This window comes from Andrographis paniculata, unplaced genomic scaffold, assembly GCF_009805555.1.
Source record: "Andrographis paniculata isolate CXL003 unplaced genomic scaffold, ASM980555v1 Contig59END, whole genome shotgun sequence".
Classification (NCBI taxonomy): Eukaryota; Viridiplantae; Streptophyta; class Magnoliopsida; order Lamiales; family Acanthaceae; genus Andrographis; species Andrographis paniculata.
The window spans coordinates 3,824,946-3,846,432 of NW_026137594.1; the positions used below are offsets into that span (position 1 = coordinate 3,824,946).

General features: G+C 31.0%; 3 protein-coding genes across 3 annotated transcripts; 2 read left to right on the top strand and 1 right to left on the bottom strand.

The window, feature by feature from the left end:
• Positions 1-4,099: 4,099 nt before the first annotated feature.
• On the top strand, positions 4,100-6,968 carry LOC127258519 (beta-glucuronosyltransferase GlcAT14B-like). Its single transcript, XM_051285383.1, has 4 exons — positions 4,100-4,999; positions 5,111-5,186; positions 5,301-5,416; positions 6,136-6,968. The coding sequence occupies exons 1-4, from the start codon at positions 4,402-4,404 to the stop codon at positions 6,648-6,650; spliced, it is 1,305 nt and encodes a 434-aa protein (XP_051141340.1). The 5' UTR covers positions 4,100-4,401; the 3' UTR covers positions 6,651-6,968.
• A 3,008-nt stretch (positions 6,969-9,976) lies between these two features.
• LOC127258349 (pathogenesis-related thaumatin-like protein 3.5) lies at positions 9,977-11,523 on the bottom strand. The gene is made up of 2 exons (XM_051285154.1): positions 11,386-11,523; positions 9,977-10,812 (listed from the first exon to the last, which is right to left on the bottom strand). Exons 1-2 carry the CDS (start codon positions 11,447-11,449, stop codon positions 10,085-10,087), a joined length of 792 nt encoding a protein of 263 aa, XP_051141111.1. The 5' UTR covers positions 11,450-11,523; the 3' UTR covers positions 9,977-10,084.
• A 1,928-nt stretch (positions 11,524-13,451) lies between these two features.
• LOC127258226 (serine/threonine-protein kinase D6PKL2-like) lies at positions 13,452-15,299 on the top strand. The gene is made up of 2 exons (XM_051284998.1): positions 13,452-14,299; positions 14,397-15,299. Exons 1-2 carry the CDS (start codon positions 13,671-13,673, stop codon positions 15,244-15,246), a joined length of 1,479 nt encoding a protein of 492 aa, XP_051140955.1. The 5' UTR covers positions 13,452-13,670; the 3' UTR covers positions 15,247-15,299.
• Positions 15,300-21,487: the final 6,188 nt, after the last annotated feature.

Below are 21,487 nucleotides of genomic sequence, written 5' to 3' on the forward strand. Positions count from 1 at the left end.
ATTGTGTATAAATAAATAAAATTGCAAAAATTTTGTGAAGGCCAAAATTAAAAAGTAAAGTGTTGGGATGAGGGAATATGTTTGGTAGAAGATATTGTTGGCTTATAAATGCATGAGTTGAGCTTGGAACTTATCAGTTCTAGGCAGTTGGAGTATTCATTTAAATAAATTAATATTAACTACTTTAGCTTCTACTTTTAAAATTAAATAAATAATATTTTAATTTAATTTAAAATTAATTTAATATGTATTCAATACGTTTAATAGTAAGCAAACTAAACTCTTATTCCTGTAATTTTCGAGGAGTACATAGTAATGATATAGATCAACTTAATATTGAATCATAGCAATTTAGCTGCATTTCGTTTTCCAATTTTAAAAATGATGGTGGAAAATTGGATGCAGGTTCCATGGCCTTCTTTTTTTTCTTTATATATATATTAAATAAAATAGTATATTTTTTAATATTTTATATTATTATTTTAAATCACATCAATTTATATGAGGTTAAACGTCTATTTAATTGCAATTGTTATTATTCCTAATTTAAATTCAACTCTCAATCTCATTATTTCTAATTTAAATTAAACTTTGGATTTTGTTGGAGTTTTAAAATCTGATTTATTCAATCCAGATTTGGAGATATTTAATCAAGAAAATCCTTAGATATTCAATTCAGACTTTTAAATAAAAGTAGATTTATAACAATTATAAAAAATTTGTACATTAAAAACTCTGACATAAAGAGAGATTTTGATGAATTTTTAAAATTATTTATTATTATTATTATTATTATTCTTTTCTTCTTCTTGTTGATAATATATAAGTGATAAAAGAATATGATAATATTTATTAATATTATTTTAAATAGTTAATAAAAAAAATAATTTAAAAATAAAATATATTAATAAATTATTATCAATTTTTTTTGAAAAATATGTATTTTTATATTATAAATATAATATTTGAAAATTAATATTATCATAATAAATATTACCGTTTTTTTATATTATTGAATACACTGTGTTGTTGGTAAAGTTAACTAAATATATATATTTTCTTTGTTGAAACTTTAGTTATATTTATGTACTTTTTACTTTTAAATTTTAATGCAAATTTGTAAATGCAGTTTTTTATTTTTTGTATGATTGTTTTTTGAAATATTTTGAATGAATTTTTTTAAAGTATAAAAAATTGTGCATATAATATAAAAAATAATGAATGTGTATGATATATTAATTTTTTAATCTATATATTTTTTTTTTTACAAAATTTATACACATAAGAATAATAATAATAACAAATAGAAAATATAAAAATAAATTGATATATTGAATGATAATATAATAAAAAATATAATATACAAAATAGTAGCATTATATATGTTACAATATTTCTATACTATTAATAATTATGTATTGTTTATTAATATTACCTATATTTTATCAAATATAATAATATATAGTAAATATATTATATTTAAAATTTGTGTAAATTTGTGTTTACATGAGTTTATATAATTATATAAATCACTAAAAAAATATTTCATAATTCTACCAAATTCATAAATCCGTAAAAAAAAAATAAAAAAATAAAAAAATAAAAAATCAATCAAATTTACAAGAATCCATTTAAATTAATTAATAAAATCCATCAAACTACTCTATAGGCTTTCTAAATCTACATAAATCCATAAAATATTTAAAATTCAAAAAAATCAAATAAAATAAACAACGGTGTCAGTTATGTGCTGATTGTGATTAGTAAGTACCCTGTACGAGCTATTGATAATAACAATAGACAATACACATAAGTTGTGTTTGTTTGGAATTTAGATTTTGAATTTGTGTTTTAAATAATAAAAATTTTGAATCGAAATAGATCAGATATAAAAAAAATATTTATATGATATTTTGAATGTAAAATTAACTGTTAATATAAAAATTAAAAATTAATTATTTGATTTGATATTTTTAATTTTTTTTAATAAATAATAATTTTTTATTTTTCTTTCTTTTTTCCCCCTATAATCCTTCAAACAAACACACTATTAATCTCAAAAAGAATTATTTAATAGTACGGAGGTGAACTCGTAAGCGGCCTAATTTGTATATTGGTTCATGAAAATTTAAAAAAATAAAAAATAAAAAATAAAATAAAATGTCATATGTCATATGCAACTATGCAAGACTAACGTTGCATAACCTTTCCTCCTCCAAGCATGCTTAGAATTTGTTTAGCTACCTCAAAGAATTATATTTCTAAAAATATATATTATACTTTTTTCCATATCTATATATTTATTTGTTTTTTCACGAAATTTTAGAAATATTAGTATTATATTAAGATAAAGGACGTGTTTGACAATTAGTTGATAGCGGTTAGCTGTTAGCTGATTCAATTAGCTGGTTTCACTAGCTGATTCGATTAGCTGTTTGTATTAAAATGTTTGGTAAAATAACTGTTTGACATTAACTGTTTATACGTAAAATGACAATTTAGGACAATTCTATTTTATTCTTATTTCTAGTATATTCAATTATGTTCGTTTGAGTTTAAAATGCTTAAAATTTTTTGTTATTAGTTATTGAAAATTGTAAAAGTGTTATAAAAGTATTTATTTTTATTACAGTTAGATTTAAAAAATAATATATTTTTTATTAAAATATATAAATAGTTTTTTTTATTGAAAATGATGTAAAATATAAAATAATAAATTTTTCGTGTATATATTTATTATGTTAGTTATCGATTAGTTCATTATATTTATAATTTTCAATAAATTTAATTTATTTAATTTATTTTTAGTATAAAATTTATATGATGTAATTTTAATAAAAATAAATAAATTATTAATATTTATATTTTTTATTTTATGTTTATTTTAATAAATTTATATTTTACAATTAAAATAACTTTTATATAAAAATTAATTATTTTAAATTTATAAAAATAAAACTATAATATAATAAAATATTCTAATATAATTAATAAATAATCAAAATATATTTATTTGTGTAAAATGTATAATAAATTTTTAAGGGCATATAAGGAATAAAAAATTTTTTTATTTCAAAACGCTGGGTAAGTTAGCTTTTCAGAAATTAGCTTTTTGGATCCAAAAAGCTATTCCAAAAAGCTAATTTACCAAACACCTAAATTAGTTTTTTGAATGGTCAAACAACTAAAAACTGTTCAATAGCTAAAAGCTTTTCAAAAAGCTATTTTTCAAACACCCCCAAAGTAAAAATAAAGGTAAAAAAACTAAATTAACCCTATTAGTATTGTAGATATAAATGTAATGACATTTGTGTAATATATTGTAAATTGGAAGGATATTTGTAATGTTAGATAGATAGTACAATTACTAAAAAAAATGAAATAGATACTTTATTATGTAACAGAACAAAATAGCAAAATGAATAAATTATTAAGGGACAGAGTAGTATATGATACTCCCTCCATCCCACATAATTTATCCATATTTTCTATTTTCGTCCGTCACAGTCCTTTCCTTTTTTGGAAAATTAATTATACATTTTAATCATATTGCAAAATTTAAAATTTAAAATTTTTTAATCTTAATTAAACTATTTAATTATTTTAATTTTAATTTATAATTATTTTATTAAATAATAATATTTTTATTAATATATTTCTTAATTACTTACTAATTATACTACACCACCACCCATATAATGGAACGGAGGGAGTATTTGTTTTCGTTAATAAACTATATAAGTAAACCCACAATTACTTTTCTCCGGTGTTTAAACACTCGTGTCTGTATTTACTTACTTTCATTTAATATTATTTGGCTTAAACAACAAAGTAGTTACATAGGCATTGAACACCAAGTAAATCTGAACCACTAATTTAACTTATCCCAAACAACGAACGGTGGAGATTCGAGATTCATCTGGCGCTCTGCTCCCGGAAGCTGCCGCCAATACTAACACCAACCCAAACCCATTCTTGTCCATGAAGATTTTGGAAGAAAAAACACAGATTAACATTTTAAAATTCCAACATCATACAGAGACAAAGATCTGAACTTGTCTAATCTCTGGATCAAGCAAGATGATGACAATTACCTTAAACTAATGTTTACTCAATCCGAATAGCAAAAACCCGACGATCATCATGATGATGATGATTACCAATTTTATTTTCTTTTCTTTTCAATTAATTAATTAATTAAATTGAAAGCCAGCACAGGCGAAGTTCCCAGTTCAGACCAAATTCCCAACAGCATCTCCCCCGCCTCCTACCCGACGCGAATTCCTCAACCATCAATTCCACGCCTTCAATCTGTTACTCAATTGCGGATTTCAGATAACTTCATTTCAATTTCTTGTCCAATTCAGGAACCCTAATTTTTTTCGATTTGGGAATTTTTTGATGAAGAAGCTCAAGAACTACTACCTGCAGTTGAAAAATCCCCAGTCGATGGAACGGAAATGGATCTTCCCTCTGGCCATTGGTTCCGTCGTTTCTCTTTTCCTGCTTTTCTTAACCACTTTGAACTCCCTCGACGGCATGCCGCTCTTCCCGCTCCGCCGCTACTACTACTCCGCCGCCGTCTCCTCCTCCGCCGCCTCCATCTACGTCGAGGCGAAGCTCAGGCCACTCCCGATTTCCGATTTGCCTCCGCCGCCGCGATTGGCATACTTGATTTCTGGATCGGCCGGAGACGGCCCGATGCTCCGCCGCACGCTTGAGGCTCTCTACCATCCGATCAATCAGTACGTCGTGCACCTCGACGCAGAGTCCTCCGCCGATGAGAGGCTCGATCTGTACAATTACGTCACCGGTCACCCCATTTTTCGAAGGTTCGAGAATGTTCGGATGATTACGAAGGCTAATTTGGTTACTTACCGAGGTCCGACTATGGTGACCAACACATTGCACGCAGCTGCCATTTTGTTGAAGGAAGGTGGGATTTGGGATTGGTTCATCAATCTCAGCGCATCAGATTATCCTCTGGTTACTCAAGATGGTAATTGATTATAATTAGTTAATTACAGTTTCTTCTAAGTTCTAACGTAGGGTTTCAAATAAGATTCTGTATCTGATGATTTCTGCAATTTTAATGGCGATGATGATAAAGATCTGCTGCATACGTTCTCATACTTGCCGAGGGATCTTAATTTCATTGATCATACGAGTGACATTGGCTGGAAGGAGTAAGTAGGATTAAATCAAGCTTTTGTTCTTGTCTGTCCCTGTTTCTTACATGTCTTTTAGGTAATACTTATTATGATCATCAAGAATTTGATGTTTCGAAAATGTTCCGTTAGGTTCCAAAGGGCGAAGCCGATCATCATTGATCCGGGATTGTACATGACCAAAAAATCTGATGTGTTTTGGATCACACAACGACGAAGTGTCCCAACTGCATTTAAGCTGTTTACAGGTGTCTCCCTTATCGGCTTTTTTTTTTTTTTTTCGAATGACATGGGAACCCCCTTATAGCCTCTTTTCGTTTATAGGAAATGTCGCCTAAAGTTGTTAAATAAGTCGATTAGCTTTCGAACCAAGCCTGACTTGGTTCGTTAATAGCTCGAGCTCGAGCTATTAATAGAAATAAATGAGCAAAGCTCGAGCTCGAGAATTATTATTTTTGTAAATGAACCGAGCTTGACTTGGGCTCGCGGGTTGCTCAATTGAGCTCGTTAGTAATGATATATTAGTATTATTTTATATATTAAGATAATATATTTATATTTATTAATGAAATTTGAATCTTTTATTACAATAAATAGTGAATAAAATTAATTATATTTACTATTTATAATAATAAAAATATATATTATATGTATGAAATTCGAGTCAAACTCGAGCTTGAGCTCAAGATCGAGCTTGGAATCGAGCCTATCTAGCTAAGCTCGAGCAATCATTTACCTGGAATCTTAAACGAGTCGAGTCAAACTTTTACCGATTGCATATTAGAGTCGAGCTCAAACAATAGATAATCGAACTCACTCAGCTCGTTTAACAATTCTAATGTAGCCTCCATTATTGTTGTTATTTCCGTCTCTTGAGTTGATCAATGCTACGATCTTTTCGCCTGTTCTTATCTGTGTCAACGATTTCTTTAAGCATCTCGATTTCTTGGTGATGTTTTTCTTACAGGATCTGCTTGGATGGCGCTCTCGAGGCCCTTCATCGACTACTGCATATGGGGATGGGACAACCTACCCCGAACGGTCCTAATGTACTATGCGAACTTCTTATCCTCGCCCGAAGGCTACTTCCACACCGTCGTCTGTAACGCTCCCGAGTTTCGCAACACCACGGTGAACAGCGATCTGCATTTCATCTCATGGGACAACCCTCCCAAGCAACATCCTCACTACCTCACTGTCGACGACATGCAAAGAATGGTCGACAGCAATGCCCCGTTCGCTAGAAAGTTCCATCACGACGACCCGGTTCTGGACAGGATCGACGCAGAACTTCTGGGTCGCGGTCAGGGCATGTTAGTTCCCGGTGGATGGTGCGCGGGAAGTCGGGAAAATGGGACCGACCCTTGCTCTGTTGTGGGTAATACGACGGTTCTCGTTCCCGCCGCCGGCGCTAAGCGACTCGAGAATCTCGTAAGCTTTCTTTTGTCGGATACTAACTTCAAACCCCGGCAATGCAAATAGGAAAATCTTGCCGCGGATGGCTAATTTGTCTGAGGTTTCTGTTAGAGGAAAAGGGAAGTCAACGGCATGATCCGAATTGTTGTTATTACAAGAGTACTACCCGGAGTTTATCGGGGTTCCACAATTTTCAGCTCCAAGGTATTACGGTGAAAGTTCACTGATTGTATACTTTGATCCGTTACTGATTCAACCGTTATGTCGACGATAGAATAGCGAGCGATCTGGCCCGTGAAATTTTACGAAACGAGATTTTGTTTATGCGGTCTTATGTTATACTAGGTTGTATCGTCTTCGATGTCTGTTTCTTGTAGCGTAGTTCTACATGATATAGTTACACATACATACATACATACATATATAAATATAAATCAATATCATTGTTTCAAAACAGAGCAACTCCTAAATCAACAGAACTGTTCAAAAATGGTGAGATGGTATCTGAGATCTCATCTCGATTCTATCTAACCAACCAAAAAATGGATGTCAGAGTTAGATCCTTAGTTACCTCGAAGGATAAATCATTAAATCCTGTTGACTTGAATCATGGTGTTCTCAGAAACATCGTAAGGGGCTTAAGTCAGAGGAGAGATGAGGCTTATAATCTTCTTACCAAACTCCATAGAACTAAGAACTCAGAAGCCTCATCTCTCCTGCGACTAAAGTCCCTCTCGTTTTCTGCCATTGGCACACAGACAGACACTCTTCTTACAGTACTGAATAAATTTATAGGTCCCAGATAATACATACTGTTCTTATCTGAGGAAGGCCTTAACTTGGTGGCCATAAATTATTATAATTATTAAACATGTTACTCTATAGTATCCAAAGTTACAGCTGTTTCTGAACTGGCAATTCGATCTCAACCTCAGTTATTTAACTTATTTCCTGCGTCACTGCTCTGACATCATCCTCCTGCATTCACCACACGTATGATATATATATCAAGTGTTGTTAAATTTCGTTGGTTGTGAGAAAATGACAACATGGAAGGGAACGGACGACTAATCTTATTACCTTCCTTAGGACACATAAATGCAAGAATACTGACAGCCAGTCCAGTCCCGGCAGAGAGCCTCGCCGCGCACGAGACTTGGCACTTGCTGTGCGACGCCGCCGCAGCAGCCGAGCAAGTGCCATCTCTCCTGCGAGACGAGTCGCCGCGCCGCGCAGTTTCTCCTTCTCCTTCCACTGCTGCAATGCAAGTTTCTTGATGATCATATCTTTTTGGGACCAAACTTATATAGAATTAAGATGGAGAATAGGACACAGATTCTAGTCAGATTCAAAGCATGTTAGAATTGTCAGATTCACACAGGTTGTTGATATATATATATATATATATACAGTGATGTATGTATTCACATTGGCATATAGTCAATCAACCTGATTTGAAATTTCCAGTCTATGTTGACTAGAATGTGGTGTGACCCTTTGCTTTTTTATTGATTCATTACTTGAATCTGAATTGGAATGTTCAATTCCCAAATGTGAATTCCAAACACATGCATACATCTTGAAAATTCTTTTAATGTTTAATTTTATCACATAGCCTTATTTTATTACAGGATTATTATGTTGCTTTTTATGGATTCAAATTATTTCTTTGTTCACAATGTGCTTCTTTTTGTGAAATATTATGCTTGATGATATGATCTATAATTTGATACATTTGAATATTTTGTGAATTTGTGGAAAGTTTTCAAGCTTAAGAAAAGGGAATTACCCTTAATTAATTATAGACCAACGCAGAAAACGTTGGACAGAAAGAGGAACTAATTGAAAAGCAGTGTCAAAAGTAAGAGAAAAGGTATGCATTGAATCGTGTCAAACAAATGTATTATTTTGATTTTTATAGTAAATTAATAAAAAAATATCGATTAATAGAAGTATACAAGATAATTTTGATATTTTGGTCTTTTTTGTATATCTGTACTAATTTATTTTTAATTTATGTAGAGATTAAAGATATTTTAGCATTAATATATATTTATTTTTATTATAATAAATAATGTATCCAAAAATTTAAATATTATAATTTTGCGATGGCTTGACGAAATTAGTGGAAAAATGGATAAATGTTCCATAGGGCACACCAGAAACTCCTAGAAAGAATGTTTCCTGTTTGCCCAAAATAAAATAAAATAAAATAAAAAAAATGGTTTAATGATCTGCCATATTTATCAGTTTTAACTCCCAAAGCTTGGTTAATGGAGTCTTCCACTATCATTGTAATTCCTAGTTGCTTTAATGAAACTCCTTCAACTCTCCATCATAACAAGTGTTAACTTTCAAGTGTTTAATATTTACACTTCTTTAATGACCATTATTGAAAATCATTACTTCAATAATGGTGTGTTTAATATTTACACTTCTTTAATGATCATTATTGACCATCATTTGTTTAGGGGTTTGAATTTTGAGTTGAGATTTGAATAGTAAAAATTTTGAATTTGAATAATTGTACGATGTGATATAAATATGTGTTGATGTGATGTTTTGAATGTAAAATTGATTTTTAATATAATATAGAAGATAAAAAATAGGTGTTTGATTTGATACTTTTTGGTGAAAAAAATAAAATGAAATGAACAGTATCTTTAAAATCCAATCCCCCAAACAAACACAACATTTACCCTATATGGCTCTTACAATATCTTCTGTTTGAGCTGATGTCCAGGCTTCGATCAATTTGGGTCATCTCTCTTGCATTTGAGTTATATAATATTCTTTTCGGGCCAAATTTTGCCACTTTAGCTATCATTTTTGTCAGCTTAATTGTCATTTACGTTCCAAAATGTGGCAAATTACTTAGTATAACAGATGCCCCAAAACATATATGTATGGATTGGTTTCCATGAATATCCAACAATTTGGTAATAATTTTGTTTTTCTCCAAAGAGTTTATTGGATCACCTTCTAGTGGCAAGAAACCTTATTAAGAACAAGATTTTTTCCTTACCCTTACCAACTGATGTTCCCATTGTTTCTGCAGCTTTTGAGCCTAAGAGAAAAGTTTTTTGTCCTTAGTAAATAATTTGGTTTAGATGTATTTAGTAAGTGCGAGTCTTGTATGTGTATAAATCGGTAACTTATTAATTGGGTGATAATGCCAATTAATAATAATAAGGAATATAAATAGGGTTAGATCTAGACGTAGTGTCCATTACTTTTTCATATCTAATGACAGAAACTCTAACGGTTTTGTTGCACCATATATTTGAAAAATACAAAATTCTCCGTCAATTTGCAGATTTGAATTCGACTAAGCTGTTGGAATAAGGTTAAACTTTATTTTTATCTCAATTATTTCAATCTAGAAGTCCTGATAAGTTCACGAGTGACTTATTGTCTTTTATTGATCGATGCTCCAAGGATAAATAAATAAATAGATAATTAAACTAACTCAAATTATTTAGGCATCAATTAAATTTAATCTAATCAGACATACGAACACCGTCGCCCCATCTCTGCGGACAGAAAGTGACGACATACTCATCCGCCGCGCAGCTAACCAGCGGCGGCGGTTCGTCGAAAGCGTAGCTGAAATAAGACGGGCAGGCATCCTTAAACACCTTCGAATACACGCTCGGCCGACACGTGTCGGGGCTGCCGTACGCATTCCGACAACAAAACGCATCGTGATCGAACGCCAAGCACGCGCTCCGGCACGCCACCACTTCCCCCCGCCGGTTCACCACCCGGAGCTCCGGCGGGCACGTGCTCTTCAGGTCCTTCCGGCAGCCCCCGATGCGGCACCCCCTGTCTCCCGCTGCCGCCGTTGTCTCCACCTGGACAGGAAGGTTGTAGCCATCCACAAGGCTGACGTCGTAGAAGCTCGGCTTCCGCCTGTCGGCCTGGAGGGTGAATTCGACCAACGTCGCCGGCGGGAGGCCGGTGGCACCGTTGCACTCGAGCCGGCCGTCGCAATCGCCGGTTTCGCAGGCGGGCTTGTGGTTTGTCGAGGTGAAATCGCATCCCGTGCGTGCCCATATTCGGCCTGACCAGTCCGCCGGCGCCTGGAATCTCCGGGCTCGGCCCGGAGGAAGGTGGAAGCCGCCGTCGGCCACCACCGGATGTCCGACGTTGGACGCCGTCGCCGGCCAGATTGGAAAGGGGCACTTGTTACTTACGTAGAATGTACATGCCCCCGCGAACAATTTTTCTATCAGAATAAAAAATAGATATTATCTTCGGGCAGCAGCGGCTACCGTTCCAATTTTAAATTCAGTACGGTGCTGAACAACATATAGTGTACTATTTATGTTAATATAATATAAATACATCACATGAACAAATAATACAATGCTATATTATATCTCAACAGTACATAGTATGTTGTTTGACAACATAAAATATTATTACAGACAACACATTGTATATATTAATATAATACAAATACATCAAATAAACTAACAACAACACATGTTATAGTCTCGTACAATTCACAACAGTTGATTTTATCACGTGACATACTCTTATCCAACTCACTTATTATTATAAAAAAACAATACATACATTTATTGTACACAATATGTGCTATATTTGGTGTGTGTTGTTTGTACATATAACATGTACTGAGTTAAAAAAAAAAAAAAAATCAATATGATGATAAATTCAGCATCCTAACAATCCCCTTATACTCGATATTTATTTTTTATTATTTATTTTTTTTAATGTTATAAAAGCATAAAAAAATTCAAATTAATTCAAAATGTAATGATTTTTTGTGAAGTACCTGATGACAGGGAAATGAAGACAATGGCGGGGAAGAGAGCAAAATATTTCCCTGGAAATGTCATTCTGATTTTGTAGATTGGAATCAGGATTGGTAACAATTCTGCATATATATATTAAAAAGTGCATATGCTTAGATTCAGTGCGATTAGTTTCTTGGATTCCACTGCAAGATTTGAGGTAAAAATTTCTTCAAGTATAAGAAAATTTTTGGCACGAATTAATATTGCAAAAGATATATTGATCTTGAGGGATGTAATAAGCATGTATTAAGGGCTACGTGATTGTGTTTTAAATTGCTTTTGGAATGGGGAATCTACAGTAAGAGGCCAAATGGCTTCTCTTATTAATGCATCTGTTACCTTTAAAAGAGGAGATTGAGACATCTGATTTACTTGACATCTATTATGTGAATGTAAATTATTTTACTTTTGTGATACGTAAAATTATCATAAAAATATCAATGTAAATTAATATAAAGTGAAATTCATATTTATTAAAAAAAATAAATACTTTTTTATTTAAATAATAAAATATACGCTTACCGAATAAGAACAATACTCCAAAAATATGTATATATAATATAATCAATTTATTTATATTGGGTTGGGTTGTGGTTTAGGACTATAGTGGACCGAACCCATCTCATAATTTTATTTAAATTTTTTATGCTCAATTTTATACTCAATAATAGGTATTTATGACCTGTTGTTTAGATAGAAATTTTCGGAGGTTTTGAAATTTTGAAAAAGTAAAAAATTAGTATTTAATTTGAAATTTGTGAGGAAAAAAGTGTATTTGATGTAATATCTTTTTAAAAATAAATAGTGCTAAATGATTAAAAATGTGTTGGATAAATAAAGTCTTATTCTTTGAAAGGTCTACATAATATACTTATTTACATACTATAAAAAATTAGTAAGTCCCTTAAAGGATGACCCTAGGTTTGAAATTAACTTTTGACTGTGAAGTCATGAATTTCTACTTTTACCTAATAATGTGATTTGTCTTAGCTTCGGCTGAAAGATAAAAACTGTCAATTTTTACGTTATCAAAAATAATAATAATTATTACTCTCTCCGTCCCATAACAAAGTATTTATTTTTTCATTTTAGTCCGTCCCATAATAAAATTTCTATTTTTTTTAAGTAACTATACTATCTGCCTAACATTACAAATACCCTTACAACTTACAATATATTACACAAATGTCATTACCTTTATATCACACATACTAATAAAGTTATTTTAGTCATTTATACTTTATTCCTACTATATCCTAATATAATATTAATATTTTTAAAATTACGTGTAAAAAACAAATGAATATTTACTTAGTAACGGAGTGAGTATTATTATTTGCATGATACGAAGAAAATCCAAGACAAGTGTAAGGTCGCGTATTTGAATTTGGGCGTGCGTTAATTAATGCTCCAGATGGAGTTAGTTTTGCATTAGTTTTAACTGCTGCAACTGCACTCCACCGTACATCAATTACTATTTTGATGGCTATATTTATCTACCATATTATTATTTCTAGGAAAAGAAAATAATAATAATAATAATAATAATAATAATAATAATAATAATAATAATACAGTAATTGTGATGGCTACGATGATCAAGATGCAATTATTATCATTTCGAAATATTGGAATTTATTGCTGGTATAGATTGTTGGTTCGTGCCTTAAATGACCGAAAATAGAAATTTTGAATACAGTCCAAGGGAAGAGCGTTATTCAATTCCCGTAACCTAATTTACGCTAATATTAATTCCCCGTACATTAAATTTAAAAATTAAAAAAAAAATAATACTATTAGATTCTCTCAGTAGGGCCCACATGCTTATTTTATTTGTAATTGGACCCTAATTCGACAGAAAGCCCCAATTTTCACCAAACGCCAATTCAAACCCTAATTTTTGGGCTCCCAAAGTCCCAATTCAATTCAATTCAATTGAAGTCAATTCAATGCCGAAGAATCTACAGAAATGAACAATAAATTAATCCCCAATTTCAAATTTTGAAATGGTGTCTGAAGATGATTCGGTTCTGTCTTCTGCTGCTGCTGCAATGGTGCGCAGGCAGCGAGCGCCCCACTCGGCGCCCGCATCTTTCTCGCTTTTTCTTTGACTGCCTCGGCGTCTGGTGTCATTATTCTCGAACCCCACTTTGACCATCCATCCTTTTCCCTCCCCTTTCCATAGCCTTTATTTTGCTCTTTTTGAGTCATTTCAACAAACACTTTTAGTGTTTATGTTGATTCTTCGATATTTTGTGCAATCATGAGCAACAAGGCTATGGAGGATGGGTCGCCGAACAACAGTCCCAGCAGCATTGATTTCGGTTCCAGTAGGGGTACTGTATCTGATATCACTAGCGTCGGCAGTAGCAAAATCAGCGACGAGTGTTTCGTCGATAAGCAAGTGGATCTCAAGAATGGTCACGAGGTCCATTCGAGCTCCATCAATGGCGGCGGTGGCTCTGGCTCTGATTCCTGTTTGAGAAGTGTTTTCCCCTCGAAGCCTCACAAGGGGAACGACCCGAGGTGGGAGGCCGTACAGTGCGTCCAGGGTAGGGATGGGCAGCTAGGTTTAGGACATTTTAGGCTTCTTAAGAAATTGGGATTTGGGGATATTGGGAGTGTTTATCTTGCCGAATTGAGGGGCACCGAATGCCTTTTCGCCATGAAAGTAATGGACAAAGGAACTTTGGTCAGCAGGAAGAAAGTGGTGAGGGCCCAAACTGAGAAAGACATTCTGGCTTTGTTGGATCACCCCTTTCTTCCCACATTGTACTCTCACATCGAAACGGCTAAGTTCTCTTGTCTGCTCATGGAGTTTTGCAGCGGCGGCGACCTCCACATGCTCCGGCAGCGTCAGCCCGGCAAGCATTTCTCAGAGGATTCTGCAAGGTTTGTCAAAAAATTAATAAAAATCCAATCTTCTAAACATTTTTAAAAATTTTGTAATCGATCTGTTTCTTGATGTTCTTCCCCAATTTGTTGGTAGATTCTACGCTTCAGAAGTGCTGCTTGCCTTGGAGTATCTACATATGATGGGAGTTGTGTATCGAGACTTAAAACCTGAGAATGTATTAGTTAGGGAAGATGGTCATATAATGCTGTCCGATTTCGACTTGTCCTTGAGATGTTTTGTGCGTCCCACGCTCATTGATGGCTCATCCTCAACAATTTCGTCGTATTGCGTCGAATCGTCATCATGTAAATTGCCGGCGTGTGCGCAGCCATCTTGCTTCCAGCCATCATCTTGCTTCAAGCCACGATTTTTAAATTCAAAAGCTAACAATCAAGTTCGAGGCGAGAAATCCACTCCGGCCGGATTGGATAATTCCCTCCCGGTACTTGTAGCCGAGCCCACGACAGCTCGTTCCATGTCCTTTGTTGGCACCCACGAATATTTAGCTCCCGAGATCATCAGAGGAGACGGCCATGGCAGCGCCGTGGATTGGTGGACATTCGGCGTTTTCTTGTATGAATTGTTGCATGGAAAGACACCTTTCAAAGGCAGCAATAACAGAGAGACTCTGTTCAACATTGCCGGGAAATCTCTTAAATTCCCCGAAGGATCAACGGCTAGTTCATCCGCGAGGGATCTAATTCGAGGCCTTCTTGCAAAGGATCCTCAGAAACGATTGGGATTCAAACGAGGAGCGACCGAGATCAAACAACATCCTTTCTTCCAACGCCTCAATTGCGCGCTTATTCGGAGCACGGCTCCTCCTCAAATTCCTAAGCCTGTCGATCTTACGTCGCTCCATCGGGCGATGAAGCCGTCGAATTTTCCGAGCAAGGATGATGGTAAGGAGCCTGGCTCGTATTTAGATTTCGAGTTCTTCTGAATAAACAACATTTGGTTTGTAATCTTGGATTCAATTAATTATGAGATTTTGTAGCTATGTAATACTACTTATGTAATCAAATTAGTTTTTTTTTTTTCATTGATATTAATTCTTGATGAAATTGAATGAATCCCTTCACTGGGAATTTTGTTGCTGCTGATTCCTAAAAAGAGAAAAAGCAAATTGATAGAGACAAATCACTGTACCAAATTCGACTGTAGAGTTGAACAAGAATCTACTATTACATTGTTGGGAATTCGTGCTATTTTCCATGCTGTCTTGTCTCTCTACCTGAATGATTATTTGCAGAGATCCCTTTATTCTTCTTCTTTTATTGGTAAGCCTTTTCCTTTTCTTTTTTTTTTTTGTTTGTTTTTCTAGGATTCTTGAAATTAAGAAACCCCTCTTTCCAACTTGATGAGTTGGTGCTTTTTTATGGATTAAGGGTTTTACTAATAAGTTCGAAACTATCTACACTTTCACCGAAGATTTAAAAGTAATATATCCTTATGTCTTTTTCAATATTGGCCATCGAAGTTTTCTTGGATACCACAATCGGATGCCCAAATACATCAAATGTCTCATTCACCACGGAAATTCCTATATCATTGGAGAATGACATTTCTTGATTTTTCATTTGTTTTTAAAAATAAAATAACAATTTAATACAATTATTACAACCGAAAATCCAATAATCATAATAACGATCAATCGTTGAAGCCAAATCGTGAATTTTTTTAGCTTTTATGATGAATGTGCAGCCGAATTGTAATAATGTCAGTTGTGAATATTCATAAGGGTAATTATTAATTATATGATCAATAGAATCATTATAATGTATCCGCGAATAGTCATGATTATCATAGTCTACCTAGTTTAATTCGTCAAAATTTGACTTGTTGATGGTAGCAGGAGTAATTCGATTAATGTCTAACAAAAATAGTCATATATGAATATTGGCTTTAGAAAACCATTAGAGAATAGACCGTAGGACATCTAGGAACAAATATTCAAACATAAAAAATAATACAAAGGTAATAATTTGAATTGTAATATAGACAAAATAAAATAATTACACTACGATGTGATACAAACTATTAACCGAATAATAGAAATAATAATAATAATAATAATAATAATCTGCAAAGGAGATACCAATTGAATTATCGGAGTTCCTCGTAATCCACAGAGTATCTGATTGCATAATCTGAGAAGGACCAACTTAAGGATAGCCAATTTGGAGATTGACCGATTTAAACTGCCTGATTTTTACAATTTGCACAATATGAAGAGTTACAGTGAGATAGTCCACTCCATTCTGACTGCGCGCAACTTAAATTTTGTTTGGATAATGATATATTTTATGCGCCTCCTATGTATCATGTGTCTGTGTTTGTGCATTCGGAGTTGTTGGTTTATGCAAACCGTTGAATTCATTACCTAGGTATATGTTGAATGAGAAATTTCAATTGTTGAAAATGCCAAATCTTTTGTGGTGTTTGTGAATTTAGGTGGAATTGAATTTTCTGGGTTTTTAAAAAATGATGTGCTAACAAGTGTTAGAAGAGTTTCGTTTAAATAAAACATGGATGAGAATTAGATTGTAAAATATATTATTCTTTGATCAGTTATGAGAGTTTTATTATTGTTAATTTTTTCCGTGGATGTAAATTTGTTTTGTTGTTCCACTTTGAAATCTATCTAATTTCGGTTTTTAAAATATTGAATGAGGGTTCTAATGGATTTTCTTTTTCCCGTATTATAGTTTTAGGCATGGTAAAACCTTAATTTTGTACATTGAAAATGTTTTAGATTGAAAAAGTAGAGATAGTTTTATGGTGATATGGTTATTTATGGAAATGAGACTATTGTTTTGGGACGAACAAAAATAGTAAACAAAACTATTGCATTGGGACGGAGGAAATATTATTTTTTAAATTCTGCGCCAAAAGTAAATATATACCTTAATACGGGACGGATGAAACATTAGATAAAAATATGTAGTTATGCTAATAAATGCACTTTATGTGCTGAACAAATACACTTTATATGCTGGAATCGGCTAGAGATTGTAATGGCTTTAACTATAACATGTAATATCCGTTCTATAGTGACATAATACAAATACATCATATGAACTAATAATACATGATATAGTTACACCAAACACATGATATAAGGATAGACAACATATAATATATATGGAACTAGACAACACATGATATAGATATAAATAACACATGAAGTGTTAAATAAAAGCACGTAATTGTGTTGTTTGAATACACTTTATGTGCTAAAATTTATTGTAGATTATTTTGTCTTTGACTATGACACGTGTTATCCGTTCTATGTTAGCATAATACAAATTTAACATATGAACATATAACACATGTCATAATAAAAGTAGTAAATATCTTTATGTCTCTTTTAATATTTGTCATCGATGTTTTCTTGGATACCACAATGGATGCTCAGACACGTCAAATGTCTCGTTCACCACGAAAATTCCTATTTCATTGGGAAATGACATTTCTTGGTTTTTCATTTCCTTTTATAAATAAAATAACAATTTAATATAACTGTTACAATCGAAAATATAATAATCATAATAACGAGTAACTGTTAAAACCAAATCGTGAATTTTTTTTTACTCCTATTATTAACATGCAGCCGAATTGTAATAATATTGTTGTGAATAGTCATTGTGGTAATTATTGATTACATGATCAATATAATCTTTATACCATGGCTGCAAATAGTCATGATTATCATAGTCATAGTTTACCTATTTGAATTCGCGAAAATTTAGCCACAAATAGTCATAATCCAATATTTGTTTTAAAGTGTCACACGAATTGCTTTGTTGAATTGTTGCATGAGCAATCCAATTGATGTCATACAAAAAAGTCATATATAAATGTTAGATAGTAGGACATCTAAGAATAAGTATTCAAACATAAAATATAAATATAAAGGTAATCATTTGAATTGTAAAATAGAAAAAAATAAAATAATTACACTACAATGTGATAAAAAAATCTAATCTTTGTGAAATTTTTACGGATAATTTGATGTATTTTTATATTTTTACACACATATTTATCAAAAAAAAAAGTAAATAACTATCTATAACTATTTGGTAACTTCTCATTAATGAAAAAAACCGACTAATAATTGTATGCTCAAATTTAGTCCCACATTTTATGAGCATAAGGAGAAACTAAAATTATAGACCCAAACAGTAAAATATATAATATAGTAATTTTTTAACAATAAATAATTAAATAAAATAATTCATTCTAGTATTTTTAGATGCAAATTCATCAATATTAATCTTTTCTAATATATTTTAATATACAACGTAGCCAAACATTTAATCGTTCTTGAGACTTACACGATAATAACTAAGTTTTTAATAATTTTAATTTTGAACAATTTATTTCGGCTAATGCTATTGTTACTGTTACAATTAATAAAATACGATAAGTTATAGAAACATTTGGAGAACAATCAGCTGTTTTAATAAATTCTAAAATTTCAATCGGTGTGATATTAACTTATTAGGTAACATTGTTTGTAAAATTTTTAATTCAACAATCATTTCTTCTAGGTCAATATAAAAAGTATTATTATGAAAAAAAAAAGTAGTTGATTATACAGTACAATATTCTCTTTAACTCTTCTTATCTAAATATTTTAATTTTTGTGAATTAAACAAAAAAACCAAATATACTACTAAATATTTTCAATTTCATAAAATTTATCATTTAATTAAGTAATTGTCATATTTACTACAACTAAAAAATAATAATTATTTTTTTCTTCTATTGTGCTTCTTCATTTTGATTACTATCATCAAATTTTTATTTTTATTTCTAAAAATATGACTTTTAGTTGGAAATACACATTCGATATCCATATTAAAAGCAATTTCGTTTCCAACATGCATACTATTACAAAATCCTTCATTTCTATATTTTTTAAAAAATAATAAAGCATATTCTATTTATTTCATAGTCGTATCAACACTCACAAGTTCATATTGTAATTTTTACTCACACTATTAATAACAAATAAAATATCATACAAAATAATCATACCAACTAAAAATTCATAGGATTTAAGTGAACCAATCAAACTTTCGATTTCACTTGTTGATTTAGCATCATTACATAAATTAAGTAAATCTAACAAAACTAATCAAATTTGAGGAATTTGAAATCTAATAGATTTAGCAATGCTAATTCTAATTTCACACTGAGTGTTTGACAAAAATTTTAAAGTAAAATTGGAAATATTATCAAGCAAAATTTTACATATTTTTCTCGAAGCTTGAAAATAATGTATATATACGTTGCATAATTCCAAAAAAAAAATGATACTATTTTTTTACAAAAATGTGTCATTCACAAAGTGTAAGATTAAAACTATATGACAAGCACATGACATGACATGTATAATGCTCTATGATTTATATCAAGTAATTTTTTTTGAACTCCTTGTGTTACCTTTTATATTAGATCTATTATCATTATATTGACCCTCAATATTATCAATACTAAGATCAAGATATTCAAGTGCATTTTTCAATTCATTATAATGTCCTTTTTATGTAACAAATATTCTTCGATTTTTATTTTACTATTTGACATATCTATATAACGTACAATTAAAATCATTTGTTCTTGATAACTAATATCCGGAGTACAATATAGAATTATTGAAAAATATTTTGATTTTACTGCTTGACATATTTTGTTTGGTGATGGCTAAGTTAAAAATCATCATTTTTTCTTGATTATTTATGTTGTTTGTATTGTAAGATATAGATTATATATATGGATAATCAACTTCCATTATTTTCGATATCATCTGCAAACAGGAATATTGTTTGCGAAGAAAATCAAAATTCGAATGGTGGAGTTATTGATAATGGGATATGGGTTATGTTCTATAATTGTTATGAGACCACGTATAAATACAAACAACATATAAAATACTCCTTTTGTCCTACGTTAATGTGTACATCTTTCTATTTTTCGTTCATTTTGTATTAACATATATATTTTCTTTTTTAGTAACTATGGACCCTATTTTTTCTTTCTACAAATACTTATGTTTTTATCACTACAACATTATTTTACACCAAAAAAGTAAGGGTAAAATTATATTTACAGAATTTTTAACTGCCTATTACAGTTAATATACTATTATTTTTAAAATTTTGCAAAAAAATAAATATATACCTTAACATGGGACGGATGGAACATTAAATAAAAATATATAGTTATACTAATAAATGCACTTTTATCTGTTCAACTAATTCACTTCATGTGCCGGAAATATTATGGGTGGAAATAGGACAAGTCAGGTCTATTTAAAAATTTGTATAATATTTTTTTAATTTTTAATTTTTCAAATTTAGTATTTGTTAAAAAAAAATAAATACGATTATTTATTATATATAATAAGTAAGTTATAATAAACTAATTTAAATGCTCTATCCGTTTCAATACAATAATTTTGTTTATCATTTTTGTTTGTTCCAAAACAATTATTTTATTTCCATAAATAATTATATTACCATAAAATTATCCCTATTTTTTCATTATTATTACACAATTACTACTACTTTTTACACTAATATACTCACAAAGGCAAAAAAGTTATTTATCCTTACTTTTTATCCACTACCAATATAGTATCAATATTCTTTAAATCTCGTGTAAAACTATACTTTTGGGACAGATAGAGTATTATTTATTGTAATCAAATATAATTTTTTATAAATTATAAACAATTAAAAATATATGGTGTGTTTACCGGTGGAGTTTTAGTTTTGGGTTTTAATTTTGAAAAGTAAAATTTTAAATTGAAATAGTTATTTGATGTGATATAAATATATATTAATGTGATGTTTTGAATATAAAATTTAATTTTAGCGTAATATAATAAATAAAAAATAGTTGTTTGATTTGATATTTTTTGGAAAAAAAAAATTGAAATAATAAAATCAAAATTCTACGCCCATAATATTTGTATATATTTGATAAATATATATATATATATATATATAAACAGGACGGCATGATAGGTCAAAATAACTTTTTATAAAGCCTAAGCTTATTCTATTTATTTAAAAAAAAAACATAATAAAATATATCTAAATTTAATATCTTTAGTAAAGATGACAGACCAAACCAGGTCTTATGCATGTCAGATGTAGGTTCTAGTAAGCCAT

Coding starts and splice junctions, on each gene's coding strand:
- LOC127258226 (XM_051284998.1), top strand. CDS start 13,671: ATGAGCAACAAGGCTATGGAGGATGGGTCGCCGAACAACAGTCCCAGC. Junction 14,300..14,396: donor TTCTCAGAGGATTCTGCAAG/GTTTGTCAAAAA, acceptor ATTTGTTGGTAG/ATTCTACGCTTCAGAAGTGC.
- LOC127258519 (XM_051285383.1), top strand. CDS start 4,402: ATGAAGAAGCTCAAGAACTACTACCTGCAGTTGAAAAATCCCCAGTCG. Junction 5,187..5,300: donor AGTGACATTGGCTGGAAGGA/GTAAGTAGGATT, acceptor ATGTTCCGTTAG/GTTCCAAAGGGCGAAGCCGA. Junction 5,417..6,135: donor TGCATTTAAGCTGTTTACAG/GTGTCTCCCTTA, acceptor TTTTTCTTACAG/GATCTGCTTGGATGGCGCTC.
- LOC127258349 (XM_051285154.1), bottom strand. CDS start 11,449: ATGACATTTCCAGGGAAATATTTTGCTCTCTTCCCCGCCATTGTCTTC. Junction 10,813..11,385: donor CTTCATTTCCCTGTCATCAG/GTACTTCACAAA, acceptor TTATTCTGATAG/AAAAATTGTTCGCGGGGGCA.